The sequence below is a fragment of the Sycon ciliatum genome, chromosome 13 (genome assembly GCF_964019385.1).
Source record: "Sycon ciliatum chromosome 13, ocSycCili1.1, whole genome shotgun sequence".
In the NCBI taxonomy this organism is placed as follows: domain Eukaryota; kingdom Metazoa; phylum Porifera; class Calcarea; order Leucosolenida; family Sycettidae; genus Sycon; species Sycon ciliatum.
This window is the reverse complement of record NC_088655.1, coordinates 804,849-827,565: the sequence shown is the minus strand read 5'-3', so window position 1 is coordinate 827,565 and position 22,717 is coordinate 804,849. Positions and strand designations below refer to the sequence as shown.

The window sequence follows — 22,717 nt, the reverse complement described above, 5'->3', positions numbered from 1 at the left end:
CAGACCTGTTAGGTGGTCGCTCATCCACGGAAAGTGGCTCCAGAGTAAGAAAGTCACACTGATGTTCGTGTATTTGCTAAGTCGTTCCTGGAGGGGCGAGCCAAGCAGCTGCCCAGGATCTGCACTGAAACGTTGTGTGGTAACTCAAATCAATGGTGTACTGACACGGCCTATTAGATATTTCGTATGCACTGACTCAAAACTGACTCCAGTGTGTTCCACGGCTTACCGCATGATGGTACATGATGGTACATGGGTGGTTAAGTGTCATACAGCAGTAACACTGAGTGTCATACACCCATGCCCACTGACAGTACAGTGCAGTGTGTTACTGTTAGGTGTGCAAGACCAGCGTTCCGTCCACGTGTAGAAACGTTCCCCCTGTCTTCGGAGCGTGTCCTGGCGACACACACACCGCTAAGTTCCAGTCGCCAATGCACAGCCGTTCTAACTGCACAGGCAATGTGCCGATGAGGCTCCATCGTTCACGCCATACCGTGTAGACGTTGTGCTGTACTTGATCGGGCGGATAGGTACCGGCTATCCAACTAATCCACCTTGCGCTGGCGCACATCCGGGATTAGGCATAGCGCAAAGAGAAGATTTACTAACAACCCGATGGTGGTGGAGATGTAGAGATGATGGAATTCCGCTGCCAGCACGCTACACGGTCTTACAAACGAGCACGTAGGCATCCAGGTGACGACGACTGGCACCATACGTACTCCGTACACGGAACCATAGCCACTAGAGAAACTCACTATTTCTAGTGGCCACCCTCACCAGATCAACCCGTATGGTAGCGACCAGGGTTTAGTGGTACCGATTGCTCTTAGCGCTGCTAGTGCTACTACATGTACTTATGATTGATGGTTCTGCGGGCTTTAGCGTACTGTATGGGTCGTACTTGCTGGGCACTACTACTAGTACTAGTACTCCGTTCCTATGGTGGTGTCCAGGTGTCGGTACTGCAGAAACAGAACCTATGTCATGCCGTTCACTGACTCTCTGCATGTACATGATTGTACACCAATCTAAACCTAGTGCACTACTAGTGACTGTGTAGCAGTAGAACAGAGTTACATGTCGATCTCGAGTAGGACTCATACTATTCTTCCGGGGGACAAAATGACCCGGGCTAGTAGAGTACTATTATTGGGAAGCATAGCGCACACGTACCCGCACGCTACAACTAGCGCACGGTATGTGAGTTATTGGATGAGGTAATCGGAGAGCACATAGCATGGGAACAAAACTGTTTCTGTCGGCACGTATTTGGGGCACATACATGATTTTCTCCTCTTCCGACACGTGCCCTTGGCGAGTTTTCTCTGTATGTTTTGTGTGTACGCCAGTAACGCGAGTGCGTGTATGTTTGCGCGCGAGCAGGAGAGCATTCCACGCCTGTCGCGAACGCGTGCGACTGTCAGTTTTGAATACGATTTAGTGAGTTTCTTCAGGCTCGCTGCTGCCGCCCCGAGTCGCGCCACTTTGTGTGATCTTTCGAGGCAGCAAGTCTTTCAATGTGAATGCAAATTCCAACATCTACCGTCCATCGCACGTAACTTAACGGCCAGAAATCCCTACACTAAAACGCTCGCACGAAGTTTCGCCACCCCCATCATACTCGTACGTACACCGAGTGGGACTGACAGAGTGTGAATATCGGGCGAAGAGCTAGTCGCCGGAGTGCAGGGCACCATTCTAAGCTCTAACCGTCTCACAGTATTATAGTCGATACGCTGAGGCAGTCGTCACAGATCTTGCGCTGCAATTGACCTACTTGGCAGTAACGTCCGTGTATGGAGTGGTGAGAAATATTTGTTACCCTCTCCGAACCACGCACAGATGAATAGCGTCAAGCTGGGTTGATGTGGGGCTGATATCCTTTCAAGCCTGTCTTGCAGGTAGTAATACAGAATATCCGTAGTCCAACCAGTGGATTTAGTTTTAGTTGAGCTCCCTACCTTTATCCAGTGGAATACAATGGAATGCTGCTTTGCCCAGTGAGGACTGTACTGGATGCCGGGGAACTTTGGGTTTAGAAGAGTCACGGGATTGCCTCTAAGAACTGCTGTCATGTACGCTGCGTGTGCAGAATGTAGGTGTACGTCCTAGTGACAGCTAAGCTAGCACATACTACCCAGATCTCTAGTCTACTCTACTCTAGGCCAGAGAAGGTGGTCAAAATCTTCAAGTTCGACCTGTCCACACTGACAACAACCTGAAGAGGCCAGTACTTGCAGAGAAGGTTCCCAGTCAGCGCAGCGCTTGCAACGAGCCGGCTGCCAGCAACGTCGAACAACCTCCCGAGTCCTGCACTTTAGGCTAGCGAGCTGTAGCAGTAGTGCCCAACGTCTAGTGTACATCGTGTGCAGACTACCGCCGAATTCTGCACTCTGTACTCTACTGCAAGGCGTTATAACAGCACAGCCTGACAGGGCAAGATACAACAGCACACACAGGGCACACACACGCACTCGTACACTTCACGGCGAACACAGATTGCGCTTCAAGCTTGCATCACGCCCCGGGGCACAACCTTCTTGCTGGCAGATGGCGGCCGCGCGCCAGTAAACGGTGGGTAATGTGTGGTGCTTTCGCCTCTCTGTGTCTCTGAGTCTGATACCTCTGCGACTCCGTACATTGCGACAGTCTCTCCAGACCGTCTTGGTTCTCATGAAACTCTGAAAGCTTTGAAAGGCCCCGCCGTGACAAGATTGTACTATAAATATTATGTACGTGCACTCTTATGATGCTGTAATTCCGAAATCGATTCTCCATGTTTCTACTGTCCCTGGAGACTTAGACCTTTCTGCACGCTAGTATAATGCACGTGTAGATTTAATGAAGTCACAAGGAGGAGTGATCCATGTGCAGTTTCCACTCCAGATTCTCTGAGGCTACCGCCCATGTGTCTTTCTTCTTATTCTGCTCAGGGATCGACTGCAGGCGATCCCCATATGTACATAGCAGCTATCGCTCGCGTCCAATACGAGCTGGTTGACACCATCTTGGCAAACCACGGACTGAGTCGGCTGAGATACCAGGTAAATCTCCCAACTGCCCATCCACCGACACAGTTCTGAACAGCCGCTAAGCCTCACTGCTCCAATCCACACCCCCCACGATTACCAATCACCTCCAGCAGTCCTTGTGCGCAGCAAGATCAACATCGGCATGGTGCTCTACCCATGTCATTGAGCAACTGATCCCGAAAACTGATGCTCAATCTCTCAGCCGAGCACGCTTACCCTTGTACCCAGCTACAGGAGGAGCACTACTGCGTTTGGCTATCGGGCACACACAGGGGAATTACTTGGAGACTTAGTGTTGCTGCTCCAGTTAGCGAAACCATAACTAGTTTATCCTGCATAGATCTACTGCGGATGGCGTCAAAGATGATTGCCACCATCAGGGGTTGAGAGAAGCGGCGGCAGCAGTCGAAGACGCGGTCCGGGGCCAACCTAATTTTCCCAGCGCTGGCTATTGTGTGCGCAGTCGATCATCGGTGCTTGAGACCATCAATCAAGCTGAATTGCTTCATGTATTTGATCTGCTGGCTGCACAACCTTCCGATCAGCTAACCAGAGAGCTTATTAGCATCGCTATTCTCCTAATGGCCGTGAAGGTTTGACTCCGAACATATTAGCGGCGAGTATTGTTTCGTTCTGTGAGTTCTTGCCACTTGGTCTGTATCGGTATAACACAGCAGCTGCTTCTGCAACAACCCTTAGAAACTCACTGCCTTGTGTCAAAGTTCTAATTAGTCCGCGGGACGAAATGAAGAGTTGTTACACGCAAGTATAGACTGCGGCCTGGTCAGAGTTGATAGCGCGGCCTTCTGCTTTCCCCTCGGGCGAGATACCACGCATCGGAGTGTGTGCGCACAACTAGATGACTGTCGGACGGAGTGTCTGAGCCCTGGCAAGACGTGGTCACTGGCCTCCAGCTCCAGCAGCCATGGGCAAAACTCGCAGAGCGTTCTCCGTGTCCGAAAAGCTCAAGGTGGTCAACTGGCATTTGGCGAATGGAGAAGTTGTGAAGAAGACCGCCCGAGAGTTCGATTTGAATCCCAAACATGTTAGAGATTGGCTGCAAAGTCGACCGATCCTTATTCAGAATAATTTCGGCCCGACGCGAGGAAAGCTGCGTTTGTACAGCGGAAATCGCGCAGCCTGGCCCAAACTCGACCAAGAGGTTTACCAATATTTCACGGCGAGGCGCGCGGCCAGTCTCAAGATCTCCGACGATGACCTGAAAGAGTTCGCACTGCAGCGCGCCAGGGAGCAGTGTCTCAGCAAGTTCACGGCCAGTAACGGATGGCTACGACGCTGGAAGCTCCGCCACGGGGTGCGCGTTCGTCGCGGAGCAAAGCGCACGATACCAGTGGAGAAAGAAGAGCAGCTGACGGCCTTCTTCGACGCTGTGCAGTCGCTACGAGCGGAGCACAACTGCAGCGATGAAGCCATTCTTCTAATGCATCAGCTAACGGTCAGGTAAGAACTTTGTTGAGTTTTTAGATGTTTGTCTTTTAGCTGGGGGTTTTTAGGCAAGAATATTCCGAAGGTTTGCTCCAAGTTCTCCCGTTGCACTTGAAGCATTTCGCATGGTTACCTTGGCGTAACCGTCTCCAAAGGTCCGGCTGAATGCAGCATAAATCTTTGGATACGTAGTTTTCCATTTGCCGAGTGTAACGGGATAGACCTTGGCGTAGGGTCGTCGCTTCTGCAACTGAAATTATTAATTTTCTTTTCATCGAAGCAAGCAGAAGGCTGCGGACACTGCTACGGTCTCGAAAGTTAGGCCAAGGTCTTCTCTAATTTTATTATAATTCTTCTGGGATTCGAAGGTGAAAAAAGGTTCGTATGTGGTGCTGAAGAGTTCCCCCGGGTTGTCTTCTCATAGAAACGGTGTTTTTGGTCGAATATTTGTTCTAGTCCCTAGTCTTGTCCCGATCCATTCGAGACCTACTACTCTTCGTCATTGATAGTTGTTCGAAAGTGTAGTTATCGTCCGTGGATGGGATGTCCGGAAGACGTTCGGTCGTGGACGTAGCGTTGGAGTTGTTTCAGTCAGGTGTTTCGCTCGTCTTTGTTTCCCCACCGTGTGGTACTACGGTCTAGATCGCAGTCTCGCCTGTGTGGATTTGCCCGTGTCCGCGTGCCCTTGCTTGTTGGATAGCTTAGTGGCGAACGTGTGTATTGTGTACACGTGTATGTGTGTGTGTGTGTGTTGTTACAACACGGTCAGGCATGTCGAGTGTCATGGTTGACTCCGATCGTAGGGCCACCTGCCTGCTTTCCACTTTGTAACTAGATAAGAATTGGGCACACTGCTCCAGGCGATGTTAGCTTAGCAAGTATCCATGCGTAAAGGGGTGGTGTCTGAGGTGTTAGCAACCCAGCAAGCAGCAGCCATGCAGAATGAATTATTGCTTCTGGCCCTGCTCTCACCAAAAGAGGAGAAAACCCCTCTCTCTCTCACACACACACACTCTATCTCTCTCTCTCTCTTTCTCTCTCTCTCTCTCTCTCTCTCTCTCTCTCTCTCTCTCTCTCTCTCTCTCTCTCTCTCTCTCTCTCTCTCTCTCTCTCTCTCTCTCTCTCTCTCTCTCTCTCTCGAAAAAGGCCTAGAACGAAATCCTAAGAGATCAGATGGGAACAAAAATCTTTAGGTCAGAAACATATATGCTGTTTTTTTTAGACTGGTGTGGAAAATGTACATGCAGATGCATGAGTAGAGAATTGGACAAGCTTCCAGTTGGTTTGTATTTAATACATAGGCAGAGTTATTGTTTTAGCATAGCCTATACTCTAGCCAAACCTTGTAAGGATGTTTGGAGAGTTTACCCTCCATTGGGTGTTGGTTAGCACCCTGCAACACGTAGTAAAGTTGTTGATTGCTATGATAAAGTTAGTATAGATTGTAGAGTGGTCTTGGATGGATACTGCGGGTATTGTCAGCCATGCTGGGGTCGTGTCTGTGGGTGTGTTTGCCAGCTTGTACTGCTCTGAACTCGTGGCCAAAGCCCCAGTGAATGTGTATGGATGCGAGACTTCCGCGCACTGCTCAAGATTTGGCGATTACTGTGGTGCTTAGCTGTGATCGGAAACCGTGGCGTGTGCACAATGTTCAAATGGGCAAAGTTTGTTGGCGATACTCCCATTCAGCATCACCGCAAACTCCACTGAATAGCTCTGGGCGAGCTTTAGCCCTGATTCAAACGTAACCCGCTTAGCTGAAAGGATTGTTTTCACTAAAACGTCGGGTTTTTCAAATTAAATTATTGGATTGAGTTTAGCACACAGGTTAGTGTGTCCCAAGTCGGCTCTCTAGTCGGTGAACACCAAACGGGTCTCATGGGGGAATTGAGCTGAGTGGGAAATCACTACCCCCCCCCCCAATCAAATATCACCAGTGTTCCAGTAGTATGTTTGTCCCAATGTGTTGAACAGTCAACCGGTTTTGCATTGAGTTGGGCTGTACTCCAGAGCCCCTTTCAGGCCACCACACGGGCATGTACAGGGCAGAAACATACCAACTGCTCCGTGAAAGATGGGGGGGGGGGGGGGCGTTTCAACACGCGTTCGTATTTTGAACCTGCCCTGCTGTCTGTGCAGCGGGGCTCGCGGGCGTGACACTCGCGCGGTGCATTCGTGCATGTTCCAGTCGTCGTATGTGGTGGCACCCAAGTGCCTTTGTAAGATAGTTTGTTTAATGTTTGTGTAGCTGTGGTGCACATGCTACAAATGGCATTATATCCTGTATCGGGCACTGGTTTTAGGAAGAATAGGTACTATCTTTCTTCGGGTCAAAGTATCTACTCTGTACAATGTACGTAATGTATGTGTAGGCTTCATGTAGGTAGCATCTGGGGAAGTACTATTTTTCCATATGATATGTACTCTTGCATAATGCCGGGAGTAGTTCTGTGTCGTAGAATAAGCACTCAAGGGCAATGCATGAAAAGAGCATGCTGTGAGACCCTACTGACAAATACCACTTTGCAATGACACAAAAGACACTTTTCCTGGACGTGCAATAAGTACTCTTTGGTCGTGTGATAAGTACAGCCGGCCGTTGACATTCTGCTGAGAGTGGTTCTCTTATACGGTACAGTTGGCTGAAGCCCCAGGGAGCGCTGACACCCGCACTACACTGTGTATCAGTGTGTATGAATAGCTGACACCAGCACTGCAGTGCTAAGTGTGACAGACCTGATGCTGCTATCTGATAGAGGTACACGCACACCAGGGGGCCATAGTTCTCCCAGGAATTCCTGGACGGTTCTTGAAGGGCCACCCCACATTGGGCAGTACTACACATTACATCAAAGCCATGGCGCTGCCCATCATACCACCCTGCATGGGCAGGCACAATCCCTGACAGAGCAGCCACACTACGCAATGCACCAGTACTGTGCAGAGCACCATGTGTAGCAGCACTACGCCATGCACAGCCACCGTGAGTGAGCGGCATCTTAGATAATATTTTACACCTTTACACGGTACAGAATGTGTATGGTCGGTTGCTGGCTAGATTTCGCCCCGGAGACCAGTGCCAGCTATGATACATGTAGTATGCAGAGTATTTACCCAGTGCATGCTGGGTGCGCTGACAGGTTGGTGAACTGTGTGTAAGTGACATGTTGACAAGCTGTCATCCCCCAGCCACATGCCATTGTCCTACTTGCACACATGCAGATGTGCGCTAGTTGGTGAAGAAACACTGGGCATGCTGAACACAGCGCTCAACCAACTCTGTTTTCTCTCTACTGTTCACTCTCTGTCCACGTCACCGGATCTTCCCTTGAACTCTCTGTAGTTCTCTCTATATCTTTCTTTATTCTTTCTCTCTCTCTCTTCCTCACACGCATGGTGCCTCACTCTCCCCTCTCCCTGGCTGCACACTTTAACCACAGGTATCCCAATCACATCCTAATTTAGGGTGAGATTACTAACATGAGCATTTAGACACTACAGCTTGTTCAATGGAACCTGTCCATGGTCCATACCACGCCAGACAATACTGAACTGTGATACACAACACCACATTGCATCACGCAACACCACATTTCACCGCAATACACAACGCCACACTACATCACGCTACATCACACTGCCCTGCACTGCATCACACTACATCACACTGCCCTGCACTGCCCTGCACTGCATTGGCGTGTAGTCTACTTGTTCGCTCTGCACACTGCCTCAGTGTGTGTGACTGGTACATGGTACATGTGCTTGTGTGTGTGTGTGTGTGTGTGTGTGTGTGTGTGTGTGTGTGTGTGTGTGTGTGTGTGTGTGCATGTGCATGTGCGTGTGCGTGTGTGTGTGTCCCATACTGCATTTCACTAGACTAGTGCACATGCCGGTCACTGTACACTGGCCAACCGATGTTGCAATGCAGTCTATCACGTATTCTGCAGTGCGTGATCATGGAAGAATATGCTTCTATTGAGGACTAGATCTGTGTGTGTGTGGGTGTGGGTTTGGTGGGTTTGGTGGGTGTGGTGGTGGTGGGTGTGGTGGTGGAGGGTTTACTATGGAGAACGTGTAGCAAAATACTCATGTGTATGCGTGTGAGGAGAAGAAGACTGGTTGGGATGGTCGAGTCATTTCCCTAGAATGGATTTCAGTCTGTGCATGATTGGCCTTGAAAAACGGAGCATGTCGCAAGTGCTGCAAACGATTGCGTATTCTGGCGGGCAGACTGCATGATGTAAGCCGCATTGACAATGGCCTGAAGGCGTGCATTCGTAATATTACACGCTCTGGCTCTCTTTCTCCGGGTGTGTACATGCGTATGTTGTTGTTCGTGTAAGGGTAGCACTATGCATGTAGTTAATTATTGCCTACAGAGTCTGTGTGTAGACAAGACTATCTAGAGCAGTAATCAACTAGCAATTAGCAAATCTGTGCGCTCGACATACGGAGAAAAATGCTCGCAGTTGTTCATTGGCTCTGTGCCCAGTTCAAGAATCCAACAAGTTCAACCAGGCGAACACCAGCTCTGAAGTCCTGCGTACCGTGACAGGCAAATACTGCATTGTAGCACCAGTGGACTATGGCGTACATAGGGATAGTGGAGCACGGAACTGATCTGGATTGGTATCAGCTGTACGTAGACTGATGCTCGGAACCTATGATCGGGATTTACCAGAGGACACAGGACATGATAATCAGACAAACGTCATTAGCAGAATTAGTGTGATGTCACCATTATGACTACAAGTAGCCTATGCATGGGGCACACATAAAATTAATAGGATTTGATTGAAGCATTTCCCACACACACATACACACACACACACATACATACACACGCACACACACATACACACACACACACGGAGGCGTGCAGCTACACACACGCAGCAGCTAGTTGAGGAGGAGGGTGTTATGCTCGCTCTGAACAGCAGGCCTGCAGGCATTGTCGCTAATGACATTGTAGCTCACCTTACACTCTGAGCTTGGCCATTGTCCAGTGTGTTGTGGTATGCAGCCATGCAGTATGCATAATGTCAGAGGTTGACATGACGTGCAACGATACCAAGCGTTTGTCTTTGGTAAAGTAGCATTCCTTCCTTTTGCAGTTTGGTCGGTTTCACGTCTAAACAGTCTCTCTCTCTCTGTCCCCTTCTCCTCCGTGGACTACTGCTGTGAATTTTCCAAATGTAGCAGGGTCCCCTAATACATGCAGATATCTGTGGATGTCTCTGCTGTTCAATGTATGGGATTTCTAGATGGCTGCCAAGATGACAGGTAGTAGAGATCCTGCCAAAATCTTACTTGGAGAGAGTGTGTGTGAGCGTGTGTGTGTGTGAGCAAGGTGAGCAACACCTGTCAACTCGGGTTCATGCCGTGTGTGAGATGGGAATGTTCAGAATGCTGACAGGCTGATGGCGAACATCTTGTGTATACCCGGACAAAGATGCGCGTTGTCTGTTTTGCGACCGCAGTTTGAAACGGGACACCCAGTTACGAGGTCCGTGTATTCAGCCTGATTGCAATTGAACCGTGCACGATTCCATAATGTCACCTTATCAGCTCTGTTAGCATGTGATTTGTGTGTGCGTGTGTGTGTTTGTCAACTAATGGGGTCTCCATAATGTCTCACCATCAGTGTTTGATCCCAGTGCTACTGGTGCAACCACTGGTGCAGCTCATGGTGCAGCCACTGGTGAGAGTTTACTTGATCTCAGCGATGGAACTGTCCTGCTACGGGTGCAGGCAAGGATTTCGATTGCGCCCCGCTGAGACATGTTGACACCTGCCAGCCAAACACAACACGGCACACACACACACACACGTATTCTCACTCTGATAACGGCCTGTCTAAAAAGAACTGAATGCAGCGTGTATCAATCTGTACATATGTGTATATGTGAGTCTAGAAAACGTGCCACACGTCCACCGAGAGCTGCACACTAAGACACTCGTGTGATCATTCCGCTAGCATTCTGTACTAGTCCACAGCTTACTAGTCCACAGCTTACTAGTCCGAGGCCCGAGGTCTGGGGTTGGATATCTACCATGTGCTTCTGCACATCTGATGTACGGGTGAACAGTCTGGGGTTGTATCGATTTGTGTACCGCTGCACAGCTCACTGGCCAGAGATTTGGGGTTGTATCGATTTTTGTACCGCTGCACAGCTCACTGGCCAGAGATTTGGGGTTGTATCGATTTGTGTACCGCTGCACAGCTCACTGGCCGGAGATTTGGGGTTGTATCGATTTTTGTACCGCTGCACAGCTCACTGGCCAGAGATTTGGGGTTGTATCGATTTGTGTACCGCTGCACAGCTCACTGGCCGGAGATTTGGGGTTGTATCGATTTTTGTACCGCTGCACAGCTCACTGGCCGGAGATTTGGGGTTGTACAGTTGAACATCGATTATCCGCACATCGACTATCCGACCATTCGATTATCTGTAACAGTTTTTTTGGGCGCACGTGCCGTAGAGTACGCACTGTGCATGTAGTGAGCCATTCAAAAAATACGAAAATTTTGAAAAGTAGCACTCTATTCTATTTACAATGTACATGTACATGTATTTACAGTGTGTTTTCTTATGCGGAACATTTGCCTTATCTGAACACCGCCTGACAGTTGTCTGCCCAGAGGTGGTCGGATAATCGATGTTCAACTGTATCTATTTTTGTACCGCTGCACAGCTCACTGGCCAGAGATTTGGGGTTGGATATCATTTTAGCAAGTGCTGCCGCTGTATATCTAGCTGACAGGTTACGTCTGGTGTTGGTTAGCTCGGTGTACTGCTGCAAGGCTCACTGGTCAGAGAGAGAGAGGGATTGTATAGCAGTGCAAACCACTGCAAAGCTCACTGGTCAGAGAGAGGGGTTGTATAGCAGTGCAAACCACTGCAAAGCTAATGGGCCCAAGGTCTGTGGTTGTACAGTGTTGTGTACTGCTGCAGAGCTCCTGGGTCAGGTGCTGCTCAGCACAATGGGTATAGGTCGTGCGTTGTCAGACTCGAACGCTCGACTTGCCGTATTCCACACTGTGTGTGTGTGTGTGTGTGTGTGTGTGTGTGTGTGCATGCATGTGTGTGTGTGTGTGTGTGTGTGTGTGTGTGTGTGTGTGTGTGTGTGTGTGTGTACGTGCATGTGTGTGTGTGGGCCAGTGAAAAGTAGGGATTCACTGGCCAGAAAAAAGCCACTTCAAAGCTGTGTGGTGTAGACCAGGCTGAATAGTGGTGGTCAATTCTTCAGCCTTGCAAGCTGTTGAATGGTGCAATCCCAGCACAAGTTGCTATGGCTTCTGCTGTAGCATCGCTATCATCGCCTCTGGCGATGGGCGTCCAATGGTCAATGGTCAATGGTGTGTGTGGGGGGGGGGGGGGGGGGGGGAGGGGTATGCATGCTGTAATGACAATCTAATGTCATGTGCACAGCAAGATGTGTGGGGGTCGTGCACATCCAGGGCCGTGAAAAGGGGGCATCATTGCCAAGAGTCCGCCGCACTGGCAGAACTCATTTGCTTGACTGCTACCGTTCCCCCTTGGATGCGTGAGCACACGAACCATCGACAGTTAAATTGCTCACGGACATACGTTTGTATGCATGCAGCTTATACGTCATATCTACAGCCTTGTAGACGGGCTAGAGAGCAGTCAGTCTTAGTGATGTGCACGTGTATGCATGACTGTGTGCTGCACAAAGAAACTACAAACTGACGTTAGCAAAGTACCCGTTGTCCTGCTAAGGTACTAGGTATAGGATAACATGGATGTGTTCCACACAGAGCCGGAGAAAGCAGTGGGGAGTCCTTGTACTGCACTTGTATGTTTAGTTAGTGTTATCTTTCATGTTGTTGTCATGTGCAAAGTGTTACCAGTCACAACTACTCCCTACAAGTGTGTGTACGGTGTGTTACTAGCTAGTGATCAGAGTCTGTGTGTGTTGTGTATACACTAGCAGATACTGCGCACCAGTCGGCATCCCGTCTCTGTGCATAGGCAGACCTCCAGTCACTGTTATATTCAATACGCTAGTGATTATTGAGCTGTCCACGCACTAGTAGCTACAGTATCACTTGTACACGAGTGACTAGTGTTCTGCCAGTACGCTAGTAGCTATCCTATCTCCCTGTACACGAGTGACTAGTGTTCTGCCAGTACGCTAGTAGCTATCCTAATCCCTGTACACGAGTGACTAGTGTTCTGCCAGTACGCTAGTAGCTATCCTGATCCCTGTACACGAGTGACTAGTGAACTATCTATAGACATGTTACTAGTGTAGTTCCTGCACCAAGGTAACTACTGAACTAACTGCCTAAGCATTAGTCACTAGTGCTTATAGGACTAGTCACTAGTGCTTATAGGCGGAACGTGCACTGTTCATACCCTATTTGTACTTGTATAGGAAATAGGTGATGTGTGGCTGTGGCATACAATAGCGACTACTGCAGACTAGCATGATTGCATTGTCAACACCGTCACACCTATGTGCAATGTACATAGCCCATTACAAGGACGAGTTCTTGACGCTAACACGAGACCCAAGAGTGAGCACGCGTGATTGCGGGAGCGATTGCGGGAGCGAGAGTGCATGGCGGAAATACCAGTGGACGTCCCGGTGAGAAAATCAGGCTCTTCTGCTCTCCTGGTGTTGTCATGAACTGACAGGACAATGTCCGGACAAAGTGCAACATGCCTGGATCACTTTCACCTGGCTCCACCATTGTCCAAGTTTCCAAACTGACAAGTCGCGAACAGGACTCCCCGTGGATTATGTTACATCACTGCAGTATTGGTCTGCACGATTCTGTCACGGATATCCTTTCAGTTTTGTGTTAGATTACCAATGTACAACCAATGAACACTGTTACTAGGTGGTTTGATGAGTGGTGATGGGAGAGATGGAGGGCTTAAGTGAGTGTGATGTCAAGCATCTCCTATAATGGCAACTGAAATCCGACCTCTGGTGTCCGTGCTCAAGTGCAGGCAGCACCGATTCTAGCGGACTCTAATTCTAGCGGTCTCTAATTCACAGTGTTGCAAGCGTGTGCTGGGTTGTTGCAATGCGAGCGCCTCGATCTGGGCTCGGATCTCAGTGTCTACCACTATAGGTCGACAGTGGGGGATAAGACCAAAGTTGGAAAATACTTCCAGTCAAGGTTGAGAAGGAGAGAGAATCGCTACCTTTGGCACATGTAAACTAGTCAATTTTAGGAAATCATTATAGTTGCAACTCGTTGGAATACTGCTTTTACAGTACACAATTACCCTGGCCTTCAGGCACGGGTGCATAGTGAGAACACCATCAACGGTACTTGCAGAGCAAGAACCAATAACTTGTGTCCTGAACATGTTTTGTGCACGAGGACTAAATCTCAAATGATACAAGGTCACCCATGGGTTCCCGTGCGTACCCCGTGCTCTGTGAAGGTTTTGGGTGGAACCGGCCAAATTGGCCTCTTGTTATTCCACTGTGAGGTGTGAATTGTGACTGTGTGACTGTGTGACTGTGTACAATCTTGCTGTATACTAGTTTGCTGGTGATCACATGTTTTAACACAAAGACCGGATGGCTGGTAGTTTTGTCAGGATGCCCTCCTGTTACACAGCACAGATGTACATGCACCACGCGTGCCTGAGAACTTCTACTCGTGTCTAGCAAAGTGTTTAGTGTAAGAGCGAACTCCAACAGCGCTATGCTTTGTGCTAGCGATCAAGAAAAGAACAAACTTCACGCTGTTCATTTTTTCCCACTAGTATTACATTTTGGTCTCCCAGTAAACAACTCCAGCTAGTGTTTGTTTGGTAATGATGACTCAATATCATAGGTTAGCCATTCGCCCCAATCCACATGTACCTTTTGCCTTTTCCATGATTTAAAAAAAAATGCTCTGCCGGCAACTTTGTATTTCCATGGCTTCTTGGACTTCGGGATCATCACCCCCCCCCCCCCTCCTTCCACCGCAGTTACCCCTCGCCCTCCCCCCTCTAAACGGGCAGTTACCCCTCGCCCTCCCCCCTCTAAACGGGCAGTTACCCCTCCCCCTCCACCCCTCCCCCCCTCCCCCTCCACCCCTCCCCCCCTCCCCCTCCACCCCTCCCCCCCCTCCCCCTCCACCCCTCCCCCCCTCCCCCTCCACCCCTCCCCCCCTCCCCCTCCACCCCTCCCCCCCCCTTACACGGGCAGCTACTGTAAACCCGGAAACCTTTGCGATCATGAAACGTTCGCGGGTTTCGCGATGGGCGTGAAATCGCGAAAGTAAGTGGGCGCGAAACACGAAACTGTAGAGTCGAGTCAATCATCAAATTGACTCCAATCGCAAACGTCTGCAGGTGCAGAATTGGCTGTCATTGCAATTCGCGAACTGAAACGGGCACAAACGATTCCGAGTTGACAGTGTACTGGGGTATCTGGGTACAAGGTCAGCTGGCTGATCAACACAACCCCGACTTGTATCCACGGTGTTTGTATGGGTGTGTGTGTGTGAGAGAGAGAGAGAGAGTGTGTGTGTGTGTGTGTGTGTGTGTGTGTGTGTGTGTGTGTGTGTGTGTGTGTGTGTGTGTGTGTGTGTGTGTGAGAGAGAGAGAGAGAGAGAGAGAGTGTGTGTGTGTGTGTGTGTGTGTGTGTGTGTGTGTGTGTGTGTGTGTGTGTGAGAGAGAGAGAGAGAGAGTGTGTGTGTGTGTGTGTGTGTGTCAACTGCTTGTGACACAATATCTGAAGCGCAGCGCTTAGAGGTTGACTATCCCTGGAGCCAAGCATACAACAATACTGATGGTATGCACTTGTGGACTTCGGTTGACACGATGTTCTTTGCCAAAGTGAATGCCCACGACATGTCCTGATCCAGTGGTCTGTGCTTAAGTTCGAAGACAGTGCACTATGCTCTGGCTGCACATGATTGTGTGTGTGGATATATAGTGACCTGGAATGCCAGACTCCTGGCATCACTCACGTCAACTTCTCCCTTTCTAGCTAGCTTAGCATCCTGTGGTGTGAACGTGTACAGCTATGTGGCTATGTGTTTGAGTGCAGTTCAGAGCTGCGCTAATGACGTTAACATAATGAGCAGCCCGCAATGCCATGTTTCCGCTACAAGTGCCTGTCCTATATTCCCTGAGTGATGATTGGTCATCGCCGCTGGGTACCGGGCCTGATTAGCTGCGGTGACAGCCTCGTGCTTGAGAACTCACTTTCCCCAATCATCATGGAGGAGTAAAGTTTGGATGGGAGAACATCCCAACATCCGTCATTCTTGTAACGATGGTCAGTCACTAAGTGTGAGGAAGAGGTTGGCCGAGTGTGAGGCAGGGGTTTCATCTGAGTGTGAGGCAGGGGTTGACAGAGTGTGAGGCAGGGGTTGACCGAGTGTGAGACAGGGGTTGCCAGAGTGTGAGGCAGGGGTTGACCGAGTGTGAGACAGGGGTTGACAGAGTGTGAGCCAGGGGTTGACAGAGTGTGAGGCAGGGGTTGACCGAGTGTGAGACAGGGGTTGCCAGAGTGTGAGGCAGGGGTTGACCGAGTGTGAGACAGGGGTTGACAGAGTGTGAGCCAGGGGTTGACAGAGTGTGAGGCAGGGGTTGACCGAGTGTGAGGCAGGGGTTGACAGAGTGTGAGGCAGGGGTTGACAGAGTGTGAGGCAGGGGTTGACGGAGTGTGAGGCAGAGGTTGCATCTGAGCAGAGCAGCTACGAGGGAGGTGGAATGTGTGAGGTTAGAGTGTTGTTTAGCATGTTGAATGTACATGTAGGTCATACGTATCTCCACGGGAGAGACAGAGCACACGAATAGAGGGACAAGTGTGTGTGTGGGGGGGGGGGGTGAGCGTGAAGCCGCTTACCTCCAGGGTCACCTGTTCCTGCCGTGTCTTGTCCAAACCAGAGCAGGCATAGATCTCCAAACTCCAGACGGACCATAAACGAATTACTTGTAGGAAAATTAATGCTTTGAGTACACTGCAAAACCGCAGATGTGTGTGCCTGTTATGGGGTGGGGGGGGGGGATAGACGTGCTAGTTTTGTTATGTTCTCTACCCGCTGTGCATGTAAATGAAGTGGTAGATTTCTCACAGTAGAAAAGTATGCCATGGTGCAATCATGCTATGGTGCAATGGTGGTTTTAGAATTGTGTGATGCTGAACACTTTGTAGGGAATCCGAGAGAGCGGATATGCAAAACAAGCTAGAGTGGTGGAAAGAAATATGTCCTTGTTCATCCGTGCCGCAAAGAGTGCAACGTGATGAGTTGATATTGACTCAAACAGTAGCCACTGCCACTCTCAAGCTCTTGTTCAATTTTGTAACGACAACTTGGGGCCTAACATGGTTCTATAATGTTAATCTCATACCCCCCCTCTCTCTCCATTCTTTCTTCCTTTCTCACTTTCAGAGTGGTACTTTGGTCAAGTGTACTTGTTCATTTTTGAATTGTTGAATTCTTCAAGTAACTGAATTAGCATGTCAAGTGCTCAAGCACTAGATGAACAATCAGAGACAAACACGATATCAGGGGACACATATAACTCATGTGCATCCTTGGGAGAATGCTCCTCTCAAGGAGCCGGGCCTGATTTGGTGTTCACGGTTAGGCAGTGCACAGCACCAGCAACATAGCCACCCCTATCGAGCCGCGGTACGTGTACGCGTATGTGTATGTGTATTGTACCGAGCTAATGAAGATGAGTGCAAGCGCGTGTGTTTTGCATGTGCCGCTAGTCATACTGAAAACGCTGAAAGCACTTCATAAGCCGGCAGGTAACAGCAGCGCGTTTGATGTGGTGTGAGAATCTGATTGTGCCTGGCGTCGTCTTGTGATGGGTATTTTAGCTATAATGGCGCGTCTGATTAGGCTGATGGCGATGACATGGAGAATCATGATCTGAAGATAATTTTTTGAAAATTCCCCAGCTTGGGATTCTCCTGTATGAACAGATACAGTTTAGCTTGGGTTTCTCCTGTATGAACAGATACAGTTTAGCTTGGGTTTCTCCTGTATGAACAGATACAATTTGAGTTGAAGTGATTGTACTTTTGATTGATACTGCTATCTAGCCTGAGGTGGAATTCCTCCCCCCCCCCCTCCTCCGAACACACACACACATTTCTCACTCACCTTTTTCTGGATGCTGTTAAGATGTGTATGCTCACAAATAATACTTGTGTTAGTGTGGTCTGCCTCCTCTCTCTGTCTCTGTCTCTGTCTCTCTCTCTCTCTCTCTCTCTCTCTCTCTCTCTCTCTCTCTCTCTCTCTCTCTCTCTCTCTCTCTCTATCTCTCTCTCTCTCTCTCTCTCTCTCTCTCTCTCTCTCTCTCTCTCTCTCTCTCTCTCTCTCTCTCTCTCTCTCTCTCTCTCTCTCTCTCTCTCTCTCTGTCTCTCTGTCTCTCTCTCTGTCTCTCTTTCTCTGTCTCTCTCCCTCTCTCTCTCTCTCTTTTCTCTCTCTCTCTCTCTCTCTCTCTCTCTCTCTCTCTCTCTCTCTCTCTCTCTCTCTCTCTCTCTCTCTCTCTCTCTCCACTCTCTCTCTCTCTCCACTTTTCTGAGGTACTGTATGTGGGGCTCCGTTTATTGAGGTGCGTTGAAATTTATTCTCTTTATCTTATTATTTCTTTTCTATAATTTCCCCATATGAGTTCCTATCAGTTGCTGTGAACACCTTGAGTGGAGAGCGCTTGCTCGAGCGTTGAACCGGGTTCTTAATCCACCATACCCAGTTCGCAAGGCTGGGCGGGGTTGTGAGCAGGCTTTCATTTCATCTTTTCTTATCATTTCTTATTATTTCTGCTTTTCATCTCATTACAAAAATTCTGCGCTTTTTCTCCATCTGCGCATAAAATCTAGACTGACAACCTGCTTGTTAAATCATGCACCTGCTTTCAGGCGTAAAAACCCTGTTGTAGAGGTCTCAGTCCTCATTTGCTAGACTTACCTGTCTTTATAAATGTAACTTACTCTCTCCCCCCCCCCCACACACACACCCCTCTCCTCCATCACCACCAACAGCACTGACCAGGGTTGTAGATGGGTGTCCATCATTTCAATAATGCAGAACTGAAGATGGTCAACGCAGAGTCCACCCTGCTCTCCTCCTGTCCCGAACGCTCATGTTCATGCATTTGCTATACATGTATATGGCTGGCAGTAAAAAAATGCAATTGTCTCCCTCGCCCCCCCCCCCCCCCCCCCCAGTAGCTTTGGCCACTGCATCCCATGTTCGTGTTTGGACTAAATTTGAATACTGTGTATGTAAAGTATGGGTATCAGTCTGCCATCGTTGCATGCAGTCCTATCATTCTTGCTACTGTGTGTACTGTTGTATGGGACTATCATGTGTCCCCCCAACCCCCGTGAATGTGACATAGTTGTGGTTTACCCAACATTGGGTGCTGGCTCCATAGCTAAGTGATGGTAATCCAATGTCTTGTGCATGCATCACTTCTTAGTGTAGCTACATGTAGGTGAATGCTACTGTGTGTGTGTGTGTGTATGTGTGTGTGTGTGTGTGTGTGTGTGTGTGTGTGTGTGTGTGTATGCATGCGTGTGTGTAAGGTGCATGTGTGTGTGTAAGGTGTGTGTGTATGCGTGTAACTTGTAGTTCCGGAATTCCTTGGTCCTTTTTTCTTTTCTATAAATGTATCCTCCGCTGTCCATTGGAGTCCAGTACAGTTATAAGAATGAGTTTGTGGTACTAGTACTAGTACTTGCCATACGCATGCAGTACACGTAAGAGCTGTCACTGACTGTATGATGTATCACCAGAGTACACCTATCAATGTGTTCATGCTGGGGCAAAGTGGCTGGTGTCACATGACACAGTACAATGTGAAGTGGGCTGTGTCAGTATCCTCATCATCCTCATGATCATCATGATCATCACCCTTATGCCTCAGCTATGCCTTATGCTGTTATGGGCTAGTTTTCAGGCCATGAAAGTGCATGACCCAAATGTACGTGTCTCAATGTGCCTATTTAAAGGCTGAAACCACACAATGTAGAAAATTTGAGTTTGCCTTTGCGTACTGCGTTTGTAACTGCATGCATGTACCTGCGCTGCCCTTGCTTGAGGCCGTGGTGTACATGTACTTGAGCTACTCAAAGTACAATCAGTCATGTACATGTACGCAGCGCAGTCCGCCGTCCGCAGTCCCCAGTCCGCAGAAAGTTTCATAAATAAAAAGATTTCCGACGATCGTAAGATGTACATTGTACTAGTAGCTGGAAAGCAGCATGTGCGTTTGTGTGTAACCATGGAAACGATGGTGATCATGTGCGGTTCTGTGTAACCATGGAAACGATGGTGATCATGTGCGTTTCTGCGCAAGACTCTGCCCCAACGTGGTTGCTTCACTTTACAATTTACATCTTTGCCAGCCATCATCCGGACTAATCTGTGCTCGCTGAGTTGCTCTGCTGTGGCGTGTGAAATGGAGGGAGCACAAACCGACTCGACATGGCCACCACCATCTCCATGGTGGCCAGGGGGGGGGGGAGAGTAGCTGGTCCTCCCTGTTAGGGGGGTGGGTAGCTGGTCCCCCTGTTAGGGGGGTAGCTGGTCCCCCTGTTAGGGGGGTAGCTGCCCCCCCCCCCCTGTTAGGGGGTACACGGCTGCATACGTGTACTATGGCTGGTGCATGTCATTCATGTAGCACTATGTGCTTGCTGAGTCTAGGTTGAAATGTTTAGTGTGGTGCTCTCACTCCCTTGGCCAGCACTCCGCCGTACGGCAAGTTGCTGTGTGGTGTTTAGTTAATAGTCATTATGTGCATGCTGAACCTACATGTAGGTAAAAATGTTTAGGGTGGTGTCGTGCCCCATGCGGGTTATGCACCCAGTCGTTGATGAGTGTAACTGGAGGATAAAACTCAGGTGTGTAGCAACATGATCACCGTGATTCAGTGTCGTGCCCCATGTTGGCTATGCACCCAGTGGTTGATGAGTGTGTCTGGAGGATAAAACTCAGGTGTGTAGCAACATTATCACCATGATTCACTGTCGTGCTGTGTAATTGTGAGCGAATTTATACTTGTGATGTGCAGTGCAAGCCCTGACTGTTGTGTGCTCTTTCGTGTGTGTGTGTGTGTGTGTGCATGTGTCTCTGTGTCTCTGTGTGCCCGTGTCTGTGCATGTGTGTGTGTGCACGCTAAACTCACACAGTTTCACAAGCTCCCAGCCTCTCCTCTCTGAAGCGGACGGCGACGATGAGGTCAACGAGAATGATGAATATGACGCCGATGATGATGCTCCGGATGCCGTCCAGCGCTCATACACCTACGCATTCACCGTATCACTTGTTGCTAGTGGCAACGGATTCAAGCACCCGGCCATCGTTGTGTTCAAGACCAGGCGTCAGTCCACTGCTTCAGGCGCTGTTAGCCACAGTGGCAGTGGTGACGGCTGTGGTGGTTGCTGTGGTGATGGGGATGCTACCGGGGTAGCCACGGCGACGACGGCTGCCATGACAACGGAACAGACGCACAGCGAGGAGCACGGCGAAGATCAGGAATGCTTGCAGGGTGTCGAGCACTTGAGGTGAGATCTTGTTTGAATCATAATAATAATTATTATTATTATTCTGTCCCGTGCACAGTAGAATCCTATCTGGGTACGTTGGTACCGAAGAGTACCTGACGTGCATCTCAGAATTGTCTGCAACTCGGAACTACACTGCAAGAACAGTGGACATAGCACATCATTATTTTCTTCTGTTTAGCTAACTGGCACTGGTCCCAGACTGATACCGACAACATGCCAGCCATACAACACTGTCGGTTGCTGAAGAACTGTGGGGGGGGGGGGGGGGGGAGGGGGAGGGGGTCAGCTTCCTAGCCTAGACTGTTCTTTCATGTACTACACAGACATGTAGCACCGCTGTTGGAGGTGGTCCGGCTGGAAGGGGGTCGGGGCGTTGTCCCTCGGAAAATTTGAAATTCTGGGGCAAAATGCTGCATTCTGGGCACTTCTGGGCGAAAAAGTAGTCCTGCCAAAGCGGTACCGGCCGGACCGGCTGATACGCCCCTGCTACAGTTTATGTATGTGTGCAAGAGTATGTACTTTAAAACCTGTAACTAAAGACCACCGTGACTAGCGACCAGCCTGCTACTACAGTAAAACCTGTAACTAAAGACCACCGTGACTAGCGACCAGCCTGCTACTACAGTAAAACCTGTAACTAAAGACCACCGTGACTAGCGACCAGCCTGCTACTACAGTAAAACCTGTAACTAAAGACCACCGTGACTAGCGACCAGCCTGGTACTACAGTAAAACCTGTAACTAAAGACCACCGTGACTAACAACCAGCCTGCTACTACAGTAAAACCTGTAACTAAAGACCACCGTGACTAGCGACCAGCCTGGTACTACAGTAAAACCTGTAACTAAAGACCACCGTGACTAGCGACCAGCCTGCTACTACAGTAAAACCTGTAACTAAAGACCACCGTGACTAGCGACCAGCCTGGTACTACAGTAAAACCTGTAACTAAAGACCACCGTGACTAGCGACCAGCCTGGTACTACAGTAAAACCTGTAACTAAAGACCACCGTGACTAGCGACCAGCCTGCTACTACAGTAAAACCTGTAACTAAAGACCACCGTGACTAGCGACCAGCCTGGTACTACAGTAAAACCTGTAACTAAAGACCACCGTGACTAGCGACCAGCCTGGTACTACAGTAAAACCTGTAACTAAAGACCACCGTGACTAGCGACCAGCCTGCTACTACAGTAAAACCTGTAACTAAAGACCACCGTGACTAGCGACCAGCCTGCTACTACAGTAAAACCTGTAACTAAAGACCACCGTGACTAGCGACCAGCCTGCTACTACAGTAAAACCTGTAACTAAAGACCACCGTGACTAGCGACCAGCCTGGTACTACAGTAAAACCTGTAACTAAAGACCACCGTGACTAACAACCAGCCTGCTACTACAGTAAAACCTGTAACTAAAGACCACCGTGACTAGCGACCAGCCTGGTACTACAGTAAAACCTGTAACTAAAGACCACCGTGACTAGCGACCAGCCTGCTACTACAGTAAAACCTGTAACTAAAGACCACCGTGACTAGCGACCAGCCTGGTACTACAGTAAAACCTGTAACTAAAGACCACCGTGACTAGCGACCAGCCTGGTACTACAGTAAAACCTGTAACTAAAGACCACCGTGACTAGCGACCAGCCTGCTACTACAGTAAAACCTGTAACTAAAGACCACCGTGACTAGCGACCAGCCTGGTACTAC

The 22,717-nt window shown here is 49.3% G+C and overlaps 1 protein-coding gene across 1 annotated transcript in view; it reads left to right on the top strand.

The window, feature by feature from the left end:
- The first annotated feature begins 1,858 nt into the window (after positions 1-1,858).
- The window catches only part of LOC135830118 (mucin-6-like), a 28,120-nt gene continuing 7,261 nt past the window's right edge, over positions 1,859-22,717 (top strand). The window contains exons 1-3 of the mRNA XM_065342509.1: positions 1,859-2,580; positions 2,940-4,499; positions 20,625-20,999. Of these exons, the coding sequence (XP_065198581.1) occupies positions 3,964-4,499; positions 20,625-20,999 (911 nt within the window). The 5' untranslated portion in view covers positions 1,859-2,580; positions 2,940-3,963. The remainder of the gene's footprint in view (positions 2,581-2,939; positions 4,500-20,624; positions 21,000-22,717) is intronic.